At 48.4% G+C, this 22,206-nt stretch overlaps 1 protein-coding gene across 1 annotated transcript; it reads right to left on the reverse strand.

Moving 5' to 3' along the window:
* Window positions 1-933: 933 nt before the first annotated feature.
* Window positions 934-22,128, reverse strand: Pnldc1 (PARN like ribonuclease domain containing exonuclease 1). The gene is made up of 19 exons (XM_021635702.2): window positions 22,053-22,128; window positions 21,570-21,627; window positions 21,185-21,258; window positions 18,674-18,713; window positions 17,715-17,838; window positions 17,453-17,541; window positions 15,333-15,433; window positions 12,141-12,217; window positions 11,780-11,923; window positions 10,709-10,778; window positions 8,951-9,036; window positions 7,866-7,921; window positions 6,612-6,676; window positions 6,244-6,297; window positions 6,064-6,106; window positions 4,685-4,787; window positions 4,242-4,417; window positions 4,040-4,138; window positions 934-2,854 (listed from the first exon to the last, which is right to left on the reverse strand). The coding sequence occupies exons 1-19, from the start codon at window positions 22,126-22,128 to the stop codon at window positions 2,791-2,793; spliced, it is 1,599 nt and encodes a 532-aa protein (XP_021491377.1). The 3' UTR covers window positions 934-2,790.
* Window positions 22,129-22,206: the final 78 nt, after the last annotated feature.

The raw sequence follows: 22,206 nt of genomic DNA on the forward strand, positions 1-22,206 counted from the left end.
ACATCTTCTGAACTCCTCCAGCACTGCAGGGACACACACCCTTGGCGGTCACACGCATACATAATTTTTTTTACAAAAGAACAACTTTGCCAAAAGCAAAGGGCATACTGTTCCTTTCTGTCCCCAGTGACAACAGCTTGGACACTGGACAGAGGCCCATCCTGTCAAGGGTCTCTGTCCAAAAGTTTTATTCATTTTTGGACCGATGGTCAAGAGTTCCCTGTAGGTGTCATACCACACGGGGCACTAGGGGTAAAAGAAAAGCAAAGCCAGGTAAAGACCAAAGAGGAATGAGTACTGTGTTGGGCATGGTCAGGCTCTCTACAGAAGTGGCATTTGAGAAAACACGAGGCTGATGTGAAGTCACGTGACTTGGACTCAATGGCAGTTTAGAAATTCTATGTTGAAGCTATATCGTTCCCACTGGTCCAGGACAGAACACTCACCACTGCCTGAGGCCAAGGTCTTCAAGGTGGACTTCCACTTTCCCACCATGACGTGATTTCTCCACAGGAGGGGAAACCAACAGGGGCCCTGTGACCTTAAACTTCCTGGACTGGGACCTAGCCCTTTTCTCTTTAGTAAGACAGAGGCCTCGGGTACTTGTAAGCACTATGACACTATGGAATATGGTATCAATGAGTCAGAGCTTAGCAGGCACAGCAGCCTGTCAGATCCTCCAATACTGGTTGAAAATGTATGCTTTATTTGTAAAACAGCAATAAAGGGGGAGGCTCGTGATTTTCAGCTGAGGGTCCCTGCATGTCCCTTTAATGACGGTGTCTGTCAATCATCTCAGGGGAGGACAGGCCTGCCCCAAAAGTCAAATTCTTGGCTTCTGAGCTTAATTTATTTAGAATTTTGGAAAGCTGAAGCAGAGGCAATGGGATGAATGCCAAAACGCCTGAGCACCCAAAAAGCAAGCTCTTGAGAGAGGCTTTATTTGGTTTATTTTTTTCACAGTTTTAAAACCTTAGCATGGCCTGTTTATGGCAGACCTCTTACATTCTGAAGAGTTTGAGTGAAGTTATGGAGAGATGGGGGGGGGGAACACATGCTGATAAAACAGTAATTTTCCATCCAGAGATAAGCGTCCAAGCTAGTGGGATGCCAGGACTGGCAGCCCACATGCCCACGTGGGCAGCAAGCTACAGAAAACCTCCCCGAATCCAGAGACAGGAAAGCCATATGAGGGTGGGCTGGCACCTGAGGTTAGGCTGAGTTCTGCCACCCAGGCATCATGGCCGTCAAGGAAACAGAAGCCACATATGGGAAGCTGACAGGATTTGGTCCTACAGACAAGAGAAAAAGTCAATTGGCCTTTAGTTCAGCACCCAGGAAGCAGAGGCAGGTAGGTCTCTGTGTTTGAGGCCAAACTGGTCTACGTAGAGAGGTACACTGGGTACCTCCAAAACAAACAAACAAAAACACCTAATGAGATGTGAAGCCACCCAAGTCCCTGGTACCAAAGGATTTCACTTGGGCACCTCAGAGGAGCAGAGGGAAGCTAAGAAGGTGGACTGCAGTAAGGAGGCTCTGTGGACGCCGCCTCGAAGCAACAGGGTCAAGTCAAAGGGGGTGACACCAGGCAGCTCCTGCGTCTGGACCCTGCTGATAGCAGTGGGCGCATCACCTGAGGAAAGTGGCCACTATCATGGGAGAATGAAGTGTGGGTACAGGGAAGTGTACTCAAAACCGGCCCATCCCCAGGGGACCATGTCAGCCCTGGTGGAACGAAGGTGCCTTCCCAACTACAGCCCATGTATGATGTCAGTAAAAGTTGTCAATGTGTGGCCATGGGGACTAGATGAGAAAGGGCTCAATACAAGCCAGGGAGTGCAGACAGGCCCAGCTGTTTGCAGGCAGCAACACGAGCCACCAGAGAGCTGAGGTTGCTTCAGGAGAGAAGGGAGTGGGCAAAGAAAAGGATGAGACTCCTTAGAGAGATGACATTCAAGCCCCAAGTCACTGAGAATCTGGGGTGGGAGAGACCACGTTAGCTCCACCCCGCAGCTTAGAGAAAAGGAGCTTGGGTCATCGGTCTCGTCAGGTCTGGAGAGAAAACGGTATCGTTCCTCTCTTCATCTGGAAAACTGAGGTCTCTGGAGAGATGGCCACGTCCAGTCTTTGAGCAGTACCATCAAAGTAGCGCGCTGCCTGCTCCGACCGTGTAACTTGTGAATTTCACACGCCGCCTGCACTGCTCGGCTGGGGCAGAACCAGCAGGAGTGGAGCCCTGGGGGTCCCCGGCGCGGACACGACCTGGTGACTCACATTACACTGTTCTGTGGCAGCGCCTCGTGCTTTTCCTTCATGGCATGACCGTCTGCGATTCCTCTTCACGCTGTCCCGTTCAGGGTTTGCTCTCTCCTGTTCTTCCCAGGAGCCTGGAGCCCTGGAGGTCACATTGTTCTTTGCATCCCCGTGTTGGCCAGACACTTGCACTGCGGTGCTCACACGGCCTTTACTGCAGCCACAGCAAGCCATTCCCCATCTTTGCCAGCTCCTTGTCCAAACAGCCCCTTCATGCACACATACCCACCAAAATTCTGGGCATCCTAGAGCAGTGGCTCCAAGCCCAGAGGACAGAACTTCTCTTGACAGGTAGGAATGCATTGGGCATGTACCACGGTCCCAAATACAAGGGTTTCTTTATCATCAGTCATATTTACCTTCACAACAGAACAAAATATCTACAGAGGACCATATGGGTCTGCCGGAAACAAACTGGTTTATACAAACGAGCCATGAGGGCTATCTCAGGAAGCTGGGGAGCTGAGCTCAGGGCACTCAGTGGCTGGATCTTCCCAGGAGAAATGCAATGACGGCCCAGGAGGTAACTATGCTGCAGACTCTGTAAGACAAAGACACAAGTCAGAGGCCTGGACGAGGCAGAGTCTTTCTGGGGTCCAGAGGCAACTGGTACCGGCTCTGCTCTCCATTCCTTCCTACCAACACTGTTCAACCAAATGTGTTTTGTTTGTTTGTCTGTTTTGTTTTGTTTTCTGAGACAGGATCTCAAGTATTCCAGGCTTGCCTCAGATTTGCTATGTGCACAGAAATGACCTTGAGCTTCTGATCCTCCTGCCTCCACATCCCAAGTGCTGGGGTGACAGGCATGCACCTTACATTTAGTTTAGGTGGTTCTTGGGATTGAACCCAGAGCTTCAGTCACTAAGCAAACACTCTACCAACTGAGCTACATCCCCAGCACAAGGGCCCCTTCAACCATTCTCCAGGGGCCAGCGCTGGCCTTCTGTCTCTCAGGGATTGTCCATGACAGTTATGGCTCCTAAGGAGCAACTCCAAGTCTGTTTTCCAGTCACTTGTGCTCCAAACTCGACTGTGACTTAAGCCTCTCAGCGCTGCTGTTTGCTTGGTCCCCTTCCCACCGCCCAGGCTGGGCCATTTCACAGCCATGCTAGCTCCCTGATGCTTCTCAGCCTATTTCCTCTATGCTCCCCACCCCCACTGGCACAGGAGACAGCGAGGCTTTGTGCCCCCTCCCTCAAACCTTCAATGCTGATTCTCTCGTGTCCACAGTCCTCACTGGGGTAGCCTATTGGATGGAGCCCATTCCTTACCTTATCCCCTTCTTTCCTTGTTCCCCTTCACTGGTCTTCCACTCACCAGGTACCTCCATTCAAGTGCCGTGGGCCTGTGCCTGAGAGGTGCTCCCGACAGCCTGGCTTGATCCTTACTTCCCGGAATCTTACTTAGACTGCCGTCATCTCTGAACTGTCTCCTCCCCCCAGGTCTCTCCCTACCCTTCCTTACATTTTAACCTGCACATCACCAACATAGCTCATGGTCCACTCCCTTCCTTTTTTGCATTCCTGTTAACTCCCGCTAGCGGAGAGTTCCACTTAGGTTCACCAATAAGGCAGGGCCCAACACTCCAGTGGGATGTTCTGCACAAGCTTCGCTTCACACCCGTCAACAGCCACTCGACAACTCATAGCAGCTAGTGAGCTGGGCCAGAACCAGAACACATGGGACCCCAGTGGGCAGAAGAGGGGCCTTCTGCCAGGTCACTCACTGTAAGAGGCAGGTGATGTTGGGGGAGTGTCTCCAGTACCGGTACAGGGAGACCTGCAGGGTTGGGTGGCTCCTGTACTCCTTCAGGACACTGCGAGCGCTGCCAAGAGAAGTTTGCTCACATGAGCAGGCAATGCGGCCTCAGCCACTAACGGCGAAGAGGCAGTGAGGATAATGAGGGAGGCTTGGAGCCAGGTACCTACTCCTTAAACTTATTGGTCAGGAGCAGGAACTGGCTTTGCGTGAACCGCCTGACATCAAACTTGCAGAGATTCTGGAACTCACGGTAGACCTGGTGCTCGCTCACCCCAGGCCACCGCCTGACAGTGAGGATAAGTACAGGAGGGCGGATACTGGGGTAATCTGGACCAGCAAAGTTCTAGGAAAACAAAGCCAAGAGTTCTCCATACTTACCAATATTTCATGCAACTTGAAAAATGCTACAAGAGCCTAGAAAAGGCTCTGTTTGGGGCTGGGAGCAGGGGGCGAAGAGGGGGAAGGAGTAAGTCTGTGTGGGTTTCGGCAGAAAACAGAAGAAATAAAGGTCAAGGGGTGTGGACCTCCTCCTCGGCTCCCACTGCGTCATCAGAGCCTAGCTACCTGTCACAGACTGAGTGAGGTGAGGGAGCTGAAGAGGTGTACTCACGATCTTTGGGACCCCAGCTCGGATAAGATTCACTTGGTTCACGTAAGGCGCCAGCACGTCGAGGTATTGGGGGAAGGCGGGCTCGCACACAGGACCATTATTGCTGCATGGAGAGAGAAAACCCAGGCACTCAGGCATAGACTTTTATTCAGGTCCTCGCCACAGCTAAGGTTATGGCTGGAAAACGGGGAAGGGAGCTGCCTCAGCCACCTCTCCTTTCCAACCCTCACAAATCCTGGGGCTCTTTTTGCTGGGCTTCCCCCCACCACACACTAAGAGCTTCTGGTCTCTGCTGACCAGCATTGGCAGCAGACTCAGAGAATGAGAGGTCCTGTTTGGAGGAAGCACCACTTTATAATCTCTGAAGTGGCATCATCCTTGACTCTAATTGGGCATCCCTTGCTCCCAGCTACATCCCAAATGCAGATCCTGGGAGCAGTCAAGACACTGGGCAGGCCTGGACAGCCATGAGCTCCTCTAAGCTAAGAAGGGCTCCCCACCCAGGAAAGCTTAAAAGAACAAAGGGAGTGAGGCACGGGCCCAGATACTGAGGTGTGCTGTCCAAGGCAGCCCCCTCTGTAGCAGTGCTCAGCACCTGGATGCTGCCACACCAGAGGAAAGAGGGAACCAGCTGGCAGTTTCCTCACATGAGCTAGAAGACTCAAATCAATTTGTCATACAGTATTTGTATCTGTAGCCAAAGGAGACAAATAAAGGTGGTCCCTAAATTATAGTCCAAAACGCTTCTAGGCCAGTCCTGAAGAATAGGTCACAACTGTGATCAGATCCTTCATGGGTCCACTGCATCCCATGAAATTAATGTGACCCACATAACAGCTCTGTCACATGTCAAAGGTGCCCTTGGTATCCATATGCCAGCTCAGGGACATTGGGGTGCCACCATCGGGAGCGATGCATCGTGTTCTGATTTGGGTTTCTGCATCCACCCATCCAGGTGCCTCTCACTGCCCTCCCTGCAGCCTTGATGAAGCCCTGTGATGTCTGTCTTTCATCCGAGCATCTTATCCTCTCGCCTCACTGTAACCTGCAAGAGCTATGAGAACACCTGTAGCTGGCAACGCCATGGGACCGAGGAGGAGGAGTTAGGACTCTAGTCCAGCCCTGCTGTGTGGGTCCTCTGACGTACACACATCTCCCCATTGCCAAGACATTGCAGGACCCAGGCAGGAGGCAGCGTGGCAGGAAAGGGCTCCTTGGAGCAGACTGCTGGCATCAACACTGCGCTGGCTATGGGGGAGACACCCACAGACTACACATCTCTTCTCTTTGGTGGTCCTGTGGCCCAGGGGTCCTTGTTTATAACACGGGCTTGCTGAGGCCTGAGGCCTTAGGAACAGGATGGAAGAAAGGACACTCACCCGTGTACCCTCTGCAGGAGCAAGTGTGCCACTTTCAAAAGAACTAGAAGAAAAAGCCAGGTGTAATTGATCTCAAGGCTTGTGGAAAGTAAAACCCAACTCTGTGTGCAACCCAACAGGAACCAAACAAAGCCCAGTGCATATTGCAGGGCAGAGTGCCCGTCCAGGGAAACCCGTTACCTGAGCCACAGAGGAAGGCATCATACGCTGCTTCGTGGGGGCACTTGGTCTCAGCTGCCGTGGTTTTCCAAAAGAGACAAACAATCAGATGGGGATTAGAGGACATCCTGAGGAAGAAGCCTCTCCCCCCATCCTACTCAGCAACCGTGGCAGTTTTGGCGCTCACTGTCACCCTGGTCCTTGCCGTGCGGAGATGACAGACTCTATCCCCCACACTGGACAGTCTCTGGCTTAGCATATCTACAAGGCAGAGTTGTGTGCAGCAAAGCAAGGCAGGCCAGGAAGGAGCTCCCCACCCAAACCTCCACCTCAGCTCAACCTCAAGGCCCTTGGCCAACTATGTAAGGGGCCTGCGTTCAGGGACATACCATATTTTTTACACTGTTTTGCATGAATAATCACTGGTCCAGAACTCTTAGTTGGATTTAAGTTACTATTAGGAAAGAAAAAAAAAAAAAAAAGAGGGGTAAAGATCAATGCACTAAAAGTGACTCCTCTTTATCCCCAAGCTTAAGTTATAGAGGCACATGCTCAGCACACCCTTTTTTAAAGGACAAAGAACTAAACATGGACAGATGAAGCCACAGAACAGGAGAAAGATAAAGGGACTCTAGCTGGAATGTTCCAGGCATGTGGCAAACATCTGGATACCACATGAACAGGTGGCTGTATGACCTGTGGAGCTTGGAGTCTCAGGGCCTAAGCAGTAAGTACAGAGATAATTGTATCATGTTCTCAGGCACAGACACAAACTCCAGGATCTAGTGGCATCAGATCACCACGCTGCCTGGAGCAGGAGGTACTGAAGAAGCGTCTGGAGCCATGTAAACTAACTTGGTTGAAGGAATGCAGTTGGCAGCAGGCATTCAAGCCAAGAAGTGCAGGAAGCAGTGAGGAGCAGTCTGGCCCTTGTGGGGAGCATGGCTGAAGACCATGAGTGAAGATGCTCCAAAGTACATGGAGACATCAAAAAGCACTGAGATCACACAGGCCAAGGCAAGAAGACTGAAGGTTCAAGCTGACCTGGGCTACTCACTGAGCTCAGGGCTAGCTTGGTTAACTTCGCAAAACCTGTCTCAAAATAAAAAATATTTTTAGAAGTGTTAGGAGCTCAGAGGAAGAATGCTTGTCTAACATGGAAAAACCTTAGGGTCGATCCTGAACAGCAACTATAATCCTGATAACAGAGTGGAGACATCTACAGAGAAACTTGAAGTGGACACAACTGGGTAGACAGGTGTGAGTGAGGAGGGACAGCATCTGGCAGTAAGGACATCTCTACCACAATTGCTGCCACACAGAATCTTTCACACCTGTGGATGCTGAGATTCTCTGGGCCCTCACTTCCCTCTGTGAAATGGCCACAGTGACTGTCCCCGTGCCACACATAGCCATCAGGGTTATCAGGGGTTAAAACAGTTGCCAACAGCAGTGACGGCAGCTAAGTTTCAACACGTACAGACCAGGTGCACGACCCCACCTCATCCTTCCATGTGGATGACATCATCTGGTCTCACTGTCACCTAGTTACTTCAGGCTTTTATCCGCTCATGTCACAGGGGGTGAGGCTGAGGCTGGAAACAGTGAGGCTGCAGGCCTTGCTCCAGAACCACCTTCCTCACCTGCTCAGCACGTCATACACTTCTGACAGGTTGGAGACTCTCGGGAAGCGCAGCTCCTGCAATCATGAAGGAGGAAGCACTGTGCTGGGGGTCACAGTCTGCAGCAGGCCTCACAAAGGGTCACTACGTGGATCTGGCAGATGCTGGCCTCAACACCATCCCAGAGTCAGGAGACCAGAATTCTGCAGGCTTCCCAGAAGGGACCCCAGTAACCCTGGCTAGAAGAAAGTGCCACCCACGGAACTCACACCTTCTGTTTAGGGACAGAGGCATGGGGGGATCAGAAAGCCTTGAGCAATGTCAGATTATTGAGTCCCAAGATCTAAGATGGAGCAAGTGAAGATCAAATACTCAGGGCCCCTTTGGGCAGAAATGCTCTGATTTCGGCTCCCTCTCCTCAAATAGCCCATTTTAAGCCATCATCCCAAGGCTTTAAAACACTGATGGCGTCCTCTTGCTCTGTTATTCTGTTTAATTCCTGAAAGCATTTATTAAAGTAACTGAATGCTTCTCTTTTCCAAATGTAGTGTGTGACCTGGGCTACAGGACAGTCACCTGGGGAGCTTTTAGCATATTACCTGGCTCTACTCTAGACCACACATGAAGTAGAGGAGCTGGAATCAGTCTGCAACCTCCCTCGTGATTCTAACTCTGGCAGAGAACCTATGACTTCACTGTTGGACAAAAATGGGGTTTCCTCCAGACTTTACTAGGGGTCCCTCATCCTTTAGGATGATACTTTCTAGGCATCTCTCATAGGTTTATAAAATATGTATTAAGCTCTAAAATAAGTTGGACCACACACGACGCTGTGTACCTTTAATCCCAGCATGTGGAAGGCTGGGGCAGGAGGGCTGTCATGAGTTCAAGGTGAACCTGAATCACCTAGCCTGTCTTAAACCCTGTCTTAAAAACCAAAACAGAACCCCCACAAAATTACTGCTCTGTTGTACAATGAAAAGTATACCATTTACCTACAAATGCATCATGGCTGGGGGGAGGGAGCTGGGAATATGTTAAAATCCAGAGAAAGGTACACCTGTACGGACTCAACAGCCCCTACTCCAAATCAGTCCACTCATTACCTTCCAGATGTCCTTTGTCACATTCTTGGTATCAATGAGGACAGGGAACAGGCTGTGGATGTTCTGCTTAAACTGATCGTAGCTTTCTGAGGGGAAAGGTCCAGGTGGGGACAAATGAATTTGTGGGTTGGTGGAAACAACACAGACTCACCCTCTAGCCCAGCCTGTCACCATCACTAGCACGGACTAGTAAAGCAGAGAACCAGACAAGACCCGGAAGTGTTCCTAATCCTCAACAAGGGCTTTCAGTCCCAGCTATGCCACCACTGTGTCACTTTCTATGGTGAAGGTGACACGGTTTTCCAGCAAACTCAAGATGACCATTGCCATCATCAGCTAATTCATCCTCAGAAGCTCAGGAAGACAGACATCAAATCAATTATAAACAGCCATTCAGGGGTTGGCGAGATGGCTCAGAGGTTAAGAGCACTGACTGTTCTTCCAAAGGCCCTGAGTTCAACTCCCAGCAACCACATGGTGACTCACAACCATCTATAGTGAGATCAGGTGCCCTCTGCTGGTGTGCAGGTGTTGATACAGGCAGACTACTGTATATATAATAAATAAACAAATCTTTAAAAAAACAAACAAATAGACGGCTATTCAGAGAATAGTCCAAAACAAATCAACTGAACATTTTATAATCAAGTAAAGCACCCTGAGAAGAAAAAGGGTTTTAATAGACCCTTAATAGGTTATACTCTATGCAGTTACACTGCATACAGCTCATGAAGTTTACTACAAACAAAATCTCACCACACACACAAACAAAAAGGCCCAGGGAAGCTCCCAGCACACTCCCTTTTCCTTCCAGCAGTATCTGCTGCCAGGCCCCACCCTGGGGTCCTTGTGCCCAGCTCACTGTGATCTTTGATACCCAACTGTTGACTTCTGAAAAGTCCTAACCTCCTCCACCTGCCCACTGGCCCCTACTTCCCACAGATCCCATATGTATTATTTGGCTATAATAATGCCACAGCCACAGGCCCCAGGGCCATAAGGACACCCCCACCCCACCCCCAGCTGCAGTAGCTTTTCTATTTGCCTTACTTCCCCTCTTCCACCCTTTTTTTTTTTTTTTGTCTGCTCAGGCTTTCTGAGTGCATCTTACTCATTTGTCTCTAATTCTTCCAAGATGCTCAAACATAGCTGTTCTGTCCGGCTGTTTTGTTTTGCAGAACTCCCTCGAGAGCTTTCTGTCCCTTCTCATCAGAGTACAGCCCACCTTTACAAGTTCATTTACTCCTGCCACCACACTGAGGTTGCTACTGCCACATCCTCTCACAGCTAAGCTGAGAAGGCAACGGAACCAATGGAACCAGCGGAACCAGCTGGAGGTCAGCTGAAGGTCATACACACACCCTGGGGGATGGGCACCACCCCACTACACGACATTGCTGTTTGTCCAACAATAGAGTCAAGCATGGGAAAGCAGCCCAGGTAGCCAAGGAAATAGCATCTGTAAGGTTTATAATGGCATGAGGGGAAAAAAGCGAACCTTAAGCCCAAATACGTAGTCTAAACTAATATGTAAGGACTCAGAACAAAGGAAAAAAGCCACAGCATTAAGCAATGAGCGGTGCATTCTTTGCTTCACACATTTCTGATTTTGCCCAGTGTCACACAATGGGCCTAAGCAGCTTCAGTCACAGGAAGAAGGTATGCAATCAGATTTGCCCTCCCTGAGGAAGTCTCTGGTCTCTACCCAGATGGAACAGATGCAGACTGGTAGAAAGGAGAGCACGGCTTCACCCCTACCTGGAAGAGGTCGGAAGAACTTCTCATGAAGGTGCAGGAGGTCCATCATCATGTTGTGTCCTACCAAGGGCTACTTGGAGTAAAGCAACAGGTGAGAGAGGGGACATTCTAAGAATAGGGTCTGACACTTGCTCTAAAGCAGCTATAAAGATAGCTTTAGACCACCTGATAACCCAGCTTCATTGCCTTTCAGATCCCATGTAAGGTAATGGGACTGCTGGGATGGAAGGAGGGAAGGAAACAGGGAGGGAGGGGGAGAGAGCAGAGAGACATAGACAGAAAGCCAGAGAAGGAAGGGGGAAGGGGAAACCTGAGGCAGGGTCCACCTGGGAATCTGTGAGGTAGACACAATTTCTCTAAGTAGTTTAGGTAGCTGCTGTTAGAATTCCTACACTGCTGCAAGGGACAAAGACACAGGAGCATCTCACACAGCCTAACCCCCCACGGGGAAGCAAGGTGGGCTCCAGGAAGCCACAGACCAGGTACCAAAAACACAGTCACCTAATAACTTACTAGTAATTTAATTTATGTTATTATGTTTATATTGGGCTGCATGTATGACTATACAGCACGTGTGCCTGGTGCCCACAGAGGCCAGAAGGAGGAGTCAGATCCAAGATGACTGTGAGAGGCCCCACAGCTGCTAGGAGTTGAACCAGGACCCTCTGTAATAGCAACAAGTGCTCTGAGCCACTGAGCCATCTCTAGAGCTCCCCAAAATCACTTATTTTTAAAAGGGACATCTCTAACCGTTTCTTGGCCTTTTGAATAAGGTTCAGTAAAGAAAGATATTTTGTTTAATTTATTATTATTTTTATTTTATGTATACTGGTGTTTTGCCTGCATATATGTGTGAGGGCATCAGATCCCCTGGAACAGGAGTCACAGCCAGTTGTGAGCTGCCATTGGGAATTGAACCCTGGTCCTCTGGAAGTGCAGCCACTGCTCTTAACCGCTGAGCCATCTCTCCAGCCCCCAAAGAAAGATAATTTTATTGGCACAGAAACCTTCAAAATCTACCACCATAAATACAAGATGGGAAAACAATACCAAGAAACGAGAGTTTCCTACCTTCTGAGCTTTCACCAACATCTGAAAAAAAACAGAAAAGCCTCTTGCGGAAAGAAGAATCTGCTCCTTCCAACAGCTGACTTGGTCACAAGAGGCATGCTCAAGGTACCAGCGATGTGGTGGGCTCACCTTCTTCACAATCACCTGCCGTGAAGAGAGATGGGTGGGCTGAGTGCCTGGGAACGCAGCTGGAAAGCAGATGTCTCTTTGCCACAGAATGAAAGGACAGACCGAAACCTTTCAGAGGCCAGATCTGGCTGAAAGAGAGAGAGAGAGAGACAGACAGACAGACAGACAGACAGAGACAGACAGAAATGGCGTGAGGGAACCGAGAAGAAGGCACGCCTAGGTGAGGACTCACCCCCTCCTCTTTTAGCACTGTCCAGATATTGGGGAGGGCCTGCCTCAGCACCAACTGGACCTCAAAGGCTTGGAACCCTGCAGTGAGGAAACACAAGGCATACACAGGATGTGGAACACTAACTATCCAACTTTCCTTCCCCATAGGGGAATTCTGGAAGAAAGACAAGCTGAGAGGGACCCTGGGACTGTTGGGCTGCACCGGAAGCCTGCTTTCAGGATGCCCGAGCCTATGTGCACGTGTGTCTGCTGTGATGGTCTAGGACAACATCCTCAAAGGTTTGGATCTCAGGAATGCTCTTCAGTTGTTTCTGTAGTTTGCAGCTGGTATTAACCATGTTAGAAACTAATATAATTACAACTTAAAAAGGTGCTTCGATAGCAAAAACATTAAAAATAACACTTACAAAAGATAACTACTAGTTTTCTTTTTTTATTATTTATTTATTTAATTTCTCTGTGTAACCTCTCTGGCTGTCCAGGAACTCACTTTTGTAGACCAGACCAGCCTCAAACTCATAAAGATACACCTGCCTTTGCCTCCCAAGTGCTGAGATTAAAGGCATGCACCACCGCCGCCCTGGCTATAACTAGTTTTTCAAATAAAATTATTGAGTAAATTGGGTGTGGTGGTGCATGCCTTTGCTCCTAGCACTCTGAAGTAGACGTAACCAGATCTTTGTGAGTTTGAGGCCAGCCTGGTCTACATAAAAAGTTCCTGGCTAGTCAAGGCTACTGTAAGACCTGTCTAAAGAAATAAAATAAAAAGAGGGGCTAGCGAGTCGGCTCAATGGTTCAGAGTGCTTGTTGCTGTAAGACCTGGGTTCTGTTCCCAGCATCCACCTGGTGGCTCACAACCACTCAAACCTCCAATTTTAGAAGACCCAATGCCCTCCTCTGACCCCCCACGGGCACTGGGCACGCACATGTTACACATCCATACATACATGGAGGCAAAGCACTCATATATGTAAATAAGTCTGAAAAAAATTCTTTTCTTTTTTTTCTTTTCTTTTCTTTCTTTTCCTTTTCTTTTAGGTTTTCTGAGACAGGGTTTCTCTGTGTAGCTGTGTGGCTGTCTTGAACTTGCTTTGTAGACCAGGCTGGCCTGGAACTCAGAGACTGGCCTACCTCTGCCTCCCCGGGTGCTGGGATTACAGGCGTGGAAAGAGACATTGCTACACATACTTCAAACATCTGACTGGATTCACCTTTCCTTCCACACTCCATCTGCCGTAATATGTTGTGGTCCTTAAACACTTGAAAATGAAATAGACAAACAAAAAACCTAGGCCAAAAATAGATACAAAGGCAGAAAAGAAAAAGTTGCCAGCTCGAGTGACTTTGGGGGTTGGGAGGTTCATTGAGGTTTTTGGGGTGGTGGTTTTGTTTAGAGACAGGGTTTCAATATGTACCTCTGGCTGGCCTGGAACTTGCTACGTAGACCAGGCTGGCCTGGAGCTTATAGACTCCTGCCTGCCTCCACAGTGCTGGGGTTAAAGGCGTGCACCCCCAGGCTTCTGGCTGCAATGGTCTTTGTATACTGTATGACATTTACTCCAGTAATACCTTCAGTCTTGGCTATCACTAAGGAACTGTCATTATGACATGAGAACCACTGGCCTGCTCTGTGCCTTGCTTTTGGAACAGCTCAAGCCCACTACTGGTTTGCATTCTATCTTCCAGACACTCACAGGGTTCACTATGACACCACCAGCAGAGAGCATGCGTATATATGGCCTTTGACCTCATCAGAAAGGTGTCCGTCGAGGGGCTCTCAAGCTTATGGTAACAGAGCCAAGTTTTTGTTTTGCGACAGTTTCATGTAGCCCAGGCTAGACTCAAACTCACTACAGAGATGAGGAAGACCTTGGATTCCTGATGCTCTTGGAGTGCTAGGGTTGCAGGTGTGTGCCACCACACCTGACTGTATGAAGTGCTGGGGACTGAACCCAGGGCCTCATGCACACTAGGCACACTAACCCACTGTGCTACAGTCCCAGTCCTCAATATACCTATCTTTTATTGAAAGCTTAAAGTTAAATGCCTAGCAAACACTGAGTCTTAAAGTGACAGGTTTCTCCATTTGAGGGAAATGACCGAAAACACCCAGTTCTAAATAATCTCAGTTCAGTTATTTCCAGTAAAAGTTTTAGTCCATCCAAATTAAAAAAGAAAACAAAAAGACGCTGGAGAGATGGCTCAGTGATTAAGAGCACTTGCTGCTCTTACACAGGATCTGTGCTTGGTTCCCAGTGCCCACGTGGTGGCTCATGACTCCAGCCCAGAGGCGCCAACACCCCTTCTTCCACCTTGTGTATCGGGCATGTGTGTGCACAGACACACATGCGGGTGAAACAGCCATACACGTAAAATAAAGGAAAAAAATTTGCAAGAGGAACAGAGCTGGGGCTGTAGATATACTTTGAATGCATAAGGCCCTGGATCTGACCTCCAATGCATGCACTTGTGCATTCAGCTGATCCTGGACTGAAGATGCCACCCAGGTGCTTGTCCCCAACACAGACACTCTATTGCTGTCCATGGCAGCAATGCTGTTGGCATGCTTTTTTTTTTTTTCCACACTTAGGTTGACACATGGAATTTAAATAAAAGTTGGCCAAAGGCTGAGGCTCAATAAAACTGAGAACATTACTTCCCACCAAGGAGGTTCTTATGTAAAATTTCCTTTCTGAGCTAGAGCAGCCCGCTTTCCAGTACAGCAACTGCCAGCAGAGGCTGAGCCTAGCGTAGCCGTGCCATGGTGCAGGCAGGTTCTGCCCCCATCGTTTACCACACCAGGACAAATGGCAGAAAAATGCTCACAAGTCATAGGTCAGCCACACTTTGAAGACAGTTCTGACCTCACAGACCCCACAGCAAAGGGTCCACAGACCAGGCCCTGAGCACTGCTACACAAGGTCATTCCCAAAAGTCAGTATAACAAGGCTTTCGGGTAGGATGGAAAGGATTGGCTCAATGTAAGTCAAAAGCCTTTGAGACTTAGGAATTCAGGTCAGGACTTTCATCCCAAGGATCAGCTGGCTACCTACTGAGCAAACGCCTCAGACTCAGTCATGAGGGAGGCATTTGGGATCAGGACTTATGAGAAAGAGGATGTGTTCCACGACTCCTGGTGCATTGCCATGACAACCCCCTTCTCTCGGGTGGAGAGGAACAGCCTCCTGCCTACCAGAGATGCCAGGTAGAGTCATCTGGTCACCTTCCTCGGCCAGGTCCAGCCACTGAGTCACCTTATCGATCACCACCTTAATTTGGTCTTTATCCAGAGAGCTGAAAATGGGCACAGGAAAGCATAGATGTTGACGGAGGTCATACCAGACTAAGACCATCTTAAGAGTAAAACGTGTTTGGAACCTCTGCTTTTAATGCTGTGACCCCATAGTGAAAATTAACACCAATGAAAACAGTCATCTGTTCTCCGCGTCTTTTTGTGAAAGAGGAGGGTAAACTCTTGCTCTTCACAGGCCCACGGGAACACGAGTCTGCCTTGATGGGGTGGACGTACGAAGAGTAAGGGGCTCTAGCCAGTGAACACTACTGTCAGGACTGGCTGTCTGTGGCCCCCAGAGGATTTGTAATGAACTGGCTGGAATATGGATGAACCCTTTGCTCCTCTGTCAGAAATAGAAGCTCTCTCTCTCCAACATTTGAAAATAACAAAAGATTAAAAATTCAAATTGCTTCCCTTCAGTTTTATTCTTGAGTTTTGGGGACCATTTAATTAGTGCTTAAGAGGAAAACCAACAGGGCAGGCAAGCTGTGATTGGCAGCTGAGAGAAGTGAGACAAAGAGGAGGAGGTGAGCCAGCCATGCCTTTTGAGTTAGGGTTCAAGAAATCAAGCAGATTTGGCAATGGAGGTCAGCAAGTCGCCTGGAGGGACAGGAGAGGCTTGAGAGAGGCAATGGGAAAGTCCAGAAGGTCTAAGCAAGCATGCTTGGAATCCTGGTAGGTGTCCAAAGAGAAAAAAAGGGAAAGTTACCTGCTTTGAGTTAGCCTGCTTTATTGCAGGCTTAGCAATAAAGTTCTATAAGTGACTTCCTGTTTTTCCTTTAAAAAAACGCTACATTTTTGTATGAACATCAGTACCAAACACACACACATATATATACACACACACATACACACACACGCACATGCACACACACAGAAAAATTCACAATTACCCAAACCATATGAAAAAACACATTTCAGAATTAAAGCTAATTTTTTTCCTTTCTGATGAAGGTGAAAAATCTCAAGCCCAAAAAGCTTAAATAATTCAAAACTGGCAATCGACCAGGACCCAGGCTGCCACCTCTCTGTGGTCACTGTGGACCTCAGCACAAACAAGTGGGAGGCTGAAAGGGGCTGGGCCTGCCCCCGAGACAGAGACAAGTCTCATGCTGATCCAGGCAATCTAGGTTCCACACAGACACACTGCAGCCTCCCACAGAGGCTGGGCCTCCCACAGAGTTATCTTATAAATCCCACAGACCCAATTCCTATCTCTTTGAGCACCAAATTTAAGACTTAATTTCTTAGCCAGGCAGTGGTGGTGCACGCCTGTAATCTCAGGACTCAGGAGGCAGAGGAAGGCAAATCTCTTGAGTGTGAGGCCAGCTTGGTATACGAAGTGAGTTCCAGGATAGCCAGGGCTACACTCCCTCCCCCCAAAAAAAGTTAATCTCTTTTTTCATTATTTCTGTTTTTCTTTTCAGAGATGAGGGTCTTGCTATGTAGTTCAGGCTCTCCTGGAACTCACGATCGTTCCAGTGCATTCTCCTGAGTGCTAGGGTGACCAGTGTGTGCCACTATGAGGTATGCAAGGGTGTGTGTGCTGGGGATGGCACAGAAAACAACCTGCCCTTTCTAAGTGTTCTCTACTACATAAGAGACAGGGTTTCTGTCGCTCACTGGCCTGAATCTCACCAAGTCAGCTAGGCTGGACAGCCAGCGAGCCAAGGAATCATCCTCCCCCTGCCTCCCCATTGCTGCGATTACAAGCACTTAAAAAAAAAAAAAAAACAAAACAAAAAAAAAAGGCAAACCAAAAAACATGTGTTTTATTTATGGATCAAGCTGGGGGTCCCTTACGGCAAACATTTTAGCAAGTGAGCTTTGCCTCCCAAACCACAATTCACTTTCAAGATTAAAATAATGTTCCCAAGGGAGCTGAAAGGGGAAGCTGAGGAAAGTGTTCTCACCTCTCAGGAGGGTCAGGCGGTCAGAGCCAGCCCATCCGAGTGAGGATGGTTTGAGCAGCCAGCCTCCCCCTCCACAGAGGAGGCAACTGGGAAGGCAGACCCTACCTTCGGACTCTCCAGTTTCCTCTCAGGATACTGTGCTTAATTTTCTTCTCCTGTTCTTCATTCATATATGGGATTCCGTTCTTGAGGAACTAGAGACAGGAACAGAACAGGGTGATGACTGGTAAGAGCTGTCCCGAGGGCCAGGCAGCACAGTGAAAAGAAACGCCTTGGCTTTGGGTAGACACGGGAGGAGGTGGGGGACAGGGTGACGCAGAACTTTTAGAGTTCCTCTCCACAGCCACTGCCCCCTCCAGGTGCATACCTTGTTGTAGTCGAAGCCATACTGGTTCAAAAACTGAACACTAGACGCCTGGAAAGAGAATTCTGAGTCCAAGATCCCAAACGTTGTGGGGAAGAGAAAGAAGTTGCAGGAGTGAGCTACATACCTACAGAGTGGAATGAGAGGAAAAAAACCTCAAACTGGTATAAAACAGAGAGGCTAACCAGCCAGGCTCCTACAGCAGGCAGCGATTGATGTTCATTTCTTATTTTTTTTAAATATTTATTTATTATGCATACAGTATTCTGTCTCTATGCCAGAAGAGGGCACCAGATGTCATTACAGATATTTGTGAGTCACTATGTGGTTGCTGGGAATTGAACTCAGGACCTCTGGAAGAGCAACCGGTGCTCATCATCTCTGAGCCATCTCTCCAGCTCCTTCATTTTCATTTCTTAAGTATCTACTTGTTTTCTGAATGCTGAATATAGTTCAGATGCTCTGTCTAGGGGCCAAAGAAAACAGGCAGTGATACCGTCCTTGGGGAGAAAAGTCTAACGAAGAAATAGGCCCAGGACACACCCAAGGGCTCCAGATATTCAGCCAGAGCAGCAGGTTATTGCCCCAAACACACACACACACACACACACACGCCTCCTACAGCAGCTTCTAGGCAGATGTGCCCCAAAAGGTGCAGCATTCCTTTGACTGCTGAAGCCTGAGAGCTACCAGGCAGCTCAAACATCTCTCTCAACCTTAACACACTTTACTACTTTCCCAAGATGCATGAGGGTGGGCTGAAGGAAACGAGCGCCAGAACACTTCAGAGGGGCAGGTGAGGCCCAACAGAAAAGCTACTGCTTCCAATCTGCAGAGCACAGCATGCATGAAAGAGCCAGAAGTCAGAAGACAGCGTCCAGGACAAAGTGACTCAGACAACCCAGGTGAAGCTGCCAAACACAGACGGGAAAAGCTGTGTGTATGACAGTCGGTATACGTACTTGTTGGACTCTCCTTCAATGCTGGAAAACACAGACAGTCCTGGAACAACAACAGCACAAGTAATGAATACCAGAGACAAAGCCACCTGGGGTCGACCAAAGCCCAGACATTTCCCAGCATGCTTTGCACACACAGTGGCGGCTGCAGAACAGCAACACATCCTTACTAAAAAACAGACATACAGCATGAGATCTGCCACACCACAGCTTGTGCTGAAATTACCACAATGGAATTATGGCCAGTTTTCTGAGCACAGAAGTATTAAATCAATATTCTCACAGCTTTAAAACCAGCCAGGAGATGGCACACGCCTGCAATGGCAGCATTCGGGAGGTGGAGGCAGGAAAACCAGCAGTTGAAGAATTTGGCTACATTCTTTCTTGAGTGGCTAAAGCAGGGAGAATTCTATTGAGTTTGAGGCCATCCTGGGTTTCAGTGTGAGAATCTGTCTCAGGAAAACTAAAAAATTGGGGCCAGTGAGATGGCTCTTATTACATAAGCCTGATGACCGGAGTTTAACCTCTGGGGCTGAGGTAAAGGCCGAATGTCAGAATGTACCCACATTACCTTCTGACCTCCTCGCGTCCTACACTCATATGTCATAAATAATGAATAAACTTTTAAATTTTAAAAACTCAAAACCACCAACAAAAAAAGAGCAAATTTGACCACTTTAAAAATTCTATATTATTATGTTACATAAGCCATTCAAAGCGGAAAATTTCCAAAGTGGTGGAGAACAAAAAAACAAGACAAAAACAAACCAAAAAAACTTGATATCAATTTCTTGTACTTCTCAAATAGAGATTAAAAACAAAACAAAACAAAACAAGGCAGCAAAGCACCAGAATAAAGGGGAAAGCAGATGGAGGCATGTACACATGTAATAAATGTTCATCTCCCAAGAAAGCAGGGGCCAGGAAAACCAGGCCCATAGCTCTTTCTTTATAATTCATTTTACTGAAAAGGTCAGGGCCCCCACTACAAAGGCCTTGTAAAAGAAATCACATGACCTGCAAAACCTAGGTGCTATTAGCCCTTCACATAAAGCTGTAGACACCAGTATTAGAAAATGCAAAACAAAATCAAATTTGAGTCTTTTTTTTTTTTTTTTTAAAGACTATCAGCTTGGGTTAAAAATTTTCAGACTAGCCAGGCACAGTGGCACATGCCTGTAATCCTAGCACTTGGGGAGGCAGAGGCAGGCGGAACTCTGTGAGTTTCAGGTCAGCCTGGTCTACAAAGCAAGTCCAGGACAGCCAAGGCTGCAGAGAAACCCTGTCTCAAAAAAAAAAAAAATTCAGACTCCTAATTCCCCAGGTGTTTTGTATGTGCATGTAGATTCGCTGTAGCTGGTGTCAGGACTGAGAACGTGTGTGTGGGGCGGGTGATTGGCAGGGTTCATCAACACTTTCACGAACACACTCCAACTCAGCAGTCTCACTGATGGAAATCTCCCACACGCACACACGCGCAGCAGTGTGTAAATGTGAAGGCCATTAATAGCAAAAGCACACTGTTAACAAGTGGTTACTAAATCTACCTTATTTAGGATGCTAAATCCTAATCTGTAGTTAGGAACTCTATGGAACTGTGAAAATAAGCAGGTCTGTTTAACACAGACTTCCAAATTCCATCAAATGGAAAATCAAAACACCAAAATCTAAATGTGTACACTCCTATAGTTTTTTTTCTTTTTCTTCCCCTGAGACAGATTATCTCTGTGTAGCCTTGGCTGTTCTGGACTCACTTTGTAGACCAGTTTGGCCTTGAACTCACAGCAATCCTGCCTCTGCCTCCCTGAGTGCTGGGAGTAAAGGCACTTGTCACCACGTCCAGCTTTGTAGGTTTTCTTTTAAAAATCACACACACTGTGCCTAGGGAGATGTCTCAGCGGTGTCCGGGGATCCGTTCCCAGCATCCACATGATGAGTCACATCAGTAACTCCAGTTACAGGGGATGTGACATCCTCGTCTGATCTCTGTGAACACTGCATGCATGTGGTACACACGTATACACATGCAGGCAAAACACTAAAGACATAAATCTAAAATAACGTTTAGTCAGATACACTCACTGACACAACATATATTTTTGCTCAGATGATGGAATAGGCTTAACAGTGACTGTTCCTGGTCTGTTTAGGCCACGCAATAATAAGGCTGGTAAATTCCTGCTTGGCCAAAAGCCAGTACTTTCACACTGTAAATGCTCCAGGTAGTATATACATACACACACACACACACACACACACACGCCACCACCTTTCACACAGTAAATACTCCAGGTGTTTCACACACACACACACACACACACACACACACACACGGCACCACCTTTCACACTGTAAATGTTCCAGGCAGTGCACACACAACTGAAAACTGAATAAGCATACAAAATAATCCTCGGTGTCTTTGAAAATGGTCAAAGTTGGTTTTACCCACAGGAAACCCAGACAGTAAAACACCTTCTAGAATGATCGTAACAAAGAGCTGATCATCAGACTCACCAATCTGACAGATTGTAAACTGCTGAACACTCTGTCGGGTCTTCAGATACCACTCAGAGGGCAAATCAAAAAGGCTGTGGAGAAAGAGGCATCTTTTCGCATGGGCAAGGGGATCAGATGCAGGCACCATGCCTCTGAGCCAGGGCCCACTACTCTCAATCAGGGACCGATTATCCTTGTTACCACAACTTGGGAACACCTACCAGCATTTCACCAACAAAAAAGCTACACCTCTCAACCCACCAAAAAACACCAAAAAAAAAAAAAAAAAAAAAAAAGGCCAATGAGCCTGCTGAGACACAGGTGCAGCGCCAGCTAGCAGGGGCTGGCTAAGAAGACACAGGTGAAGCCCTTCTCTGTTGGCTGTAAGACAGCAGAGCAGTACCTGATCTGTTGGGGCCGGGACAAGTTTGAACGCAGACCTGTGAACTCTATGTCCAGACCTACGGGAGAGCAAAATAGACAAGAGTCCTCAGGCACAGGGCAAGCCATCACCTTTCACACTGTAAATGCTCCAGGTGGAACGCATGTACATGTATACATGTACACACAGTCACACACACACACACACACACACAGCGGAGGGGCTACACCTGGATACTCAAGAAGCCAAGGCAGTCAGTGAGGAAGGACAGGAGCGGGTGTGTCGTCTCGAACACCGCTGTCCGGGCAACAGAAGAGCTGTGGTCCGATTGCTTCAGGACCCCCTGGAGGAGTGGTAAAGGAAGTCCCCTCTCCTTCCTGAGGACGCTCTCTGAGCTCCTCTGGCCTGGAGAGCCATCCTGGACTGGACCACACAAATACCAGTCCCCAGGCTACCCCTGGCAGGCGACTCTGATGGCAGGCCCTGCAACCCCAGGCACCTTACCCACGAAATCCGCACCCGCGACAAGCTCCTGCAGGAGTGGGAGGCTCTGCTCAAACTCATCAGCGCCCACGTCCATAGCCGCTAGTCCCAGGGCGCGCCGGATGCGGCCACGTGCTGCCCACGCGTTTCCGCTGCGCAGGGCCTTAAAGCTCGT

This window comes from Meriones unguiculatus, chromosome 20 (genome assembly GCF_030254825.1).
Source record: "Meriones unguiculatus strain TT.TT164.6M chromosome 20, Bangor_MerUng_6.1, whole genome shotgun sequence".
NCBI classification, from domain to species: domain Eukaryota; kingdom Metazoa; phylum Chordata; class Mammalia; order Rodentia; family Muridae; genus Meriones; species Meriones unguiculatus.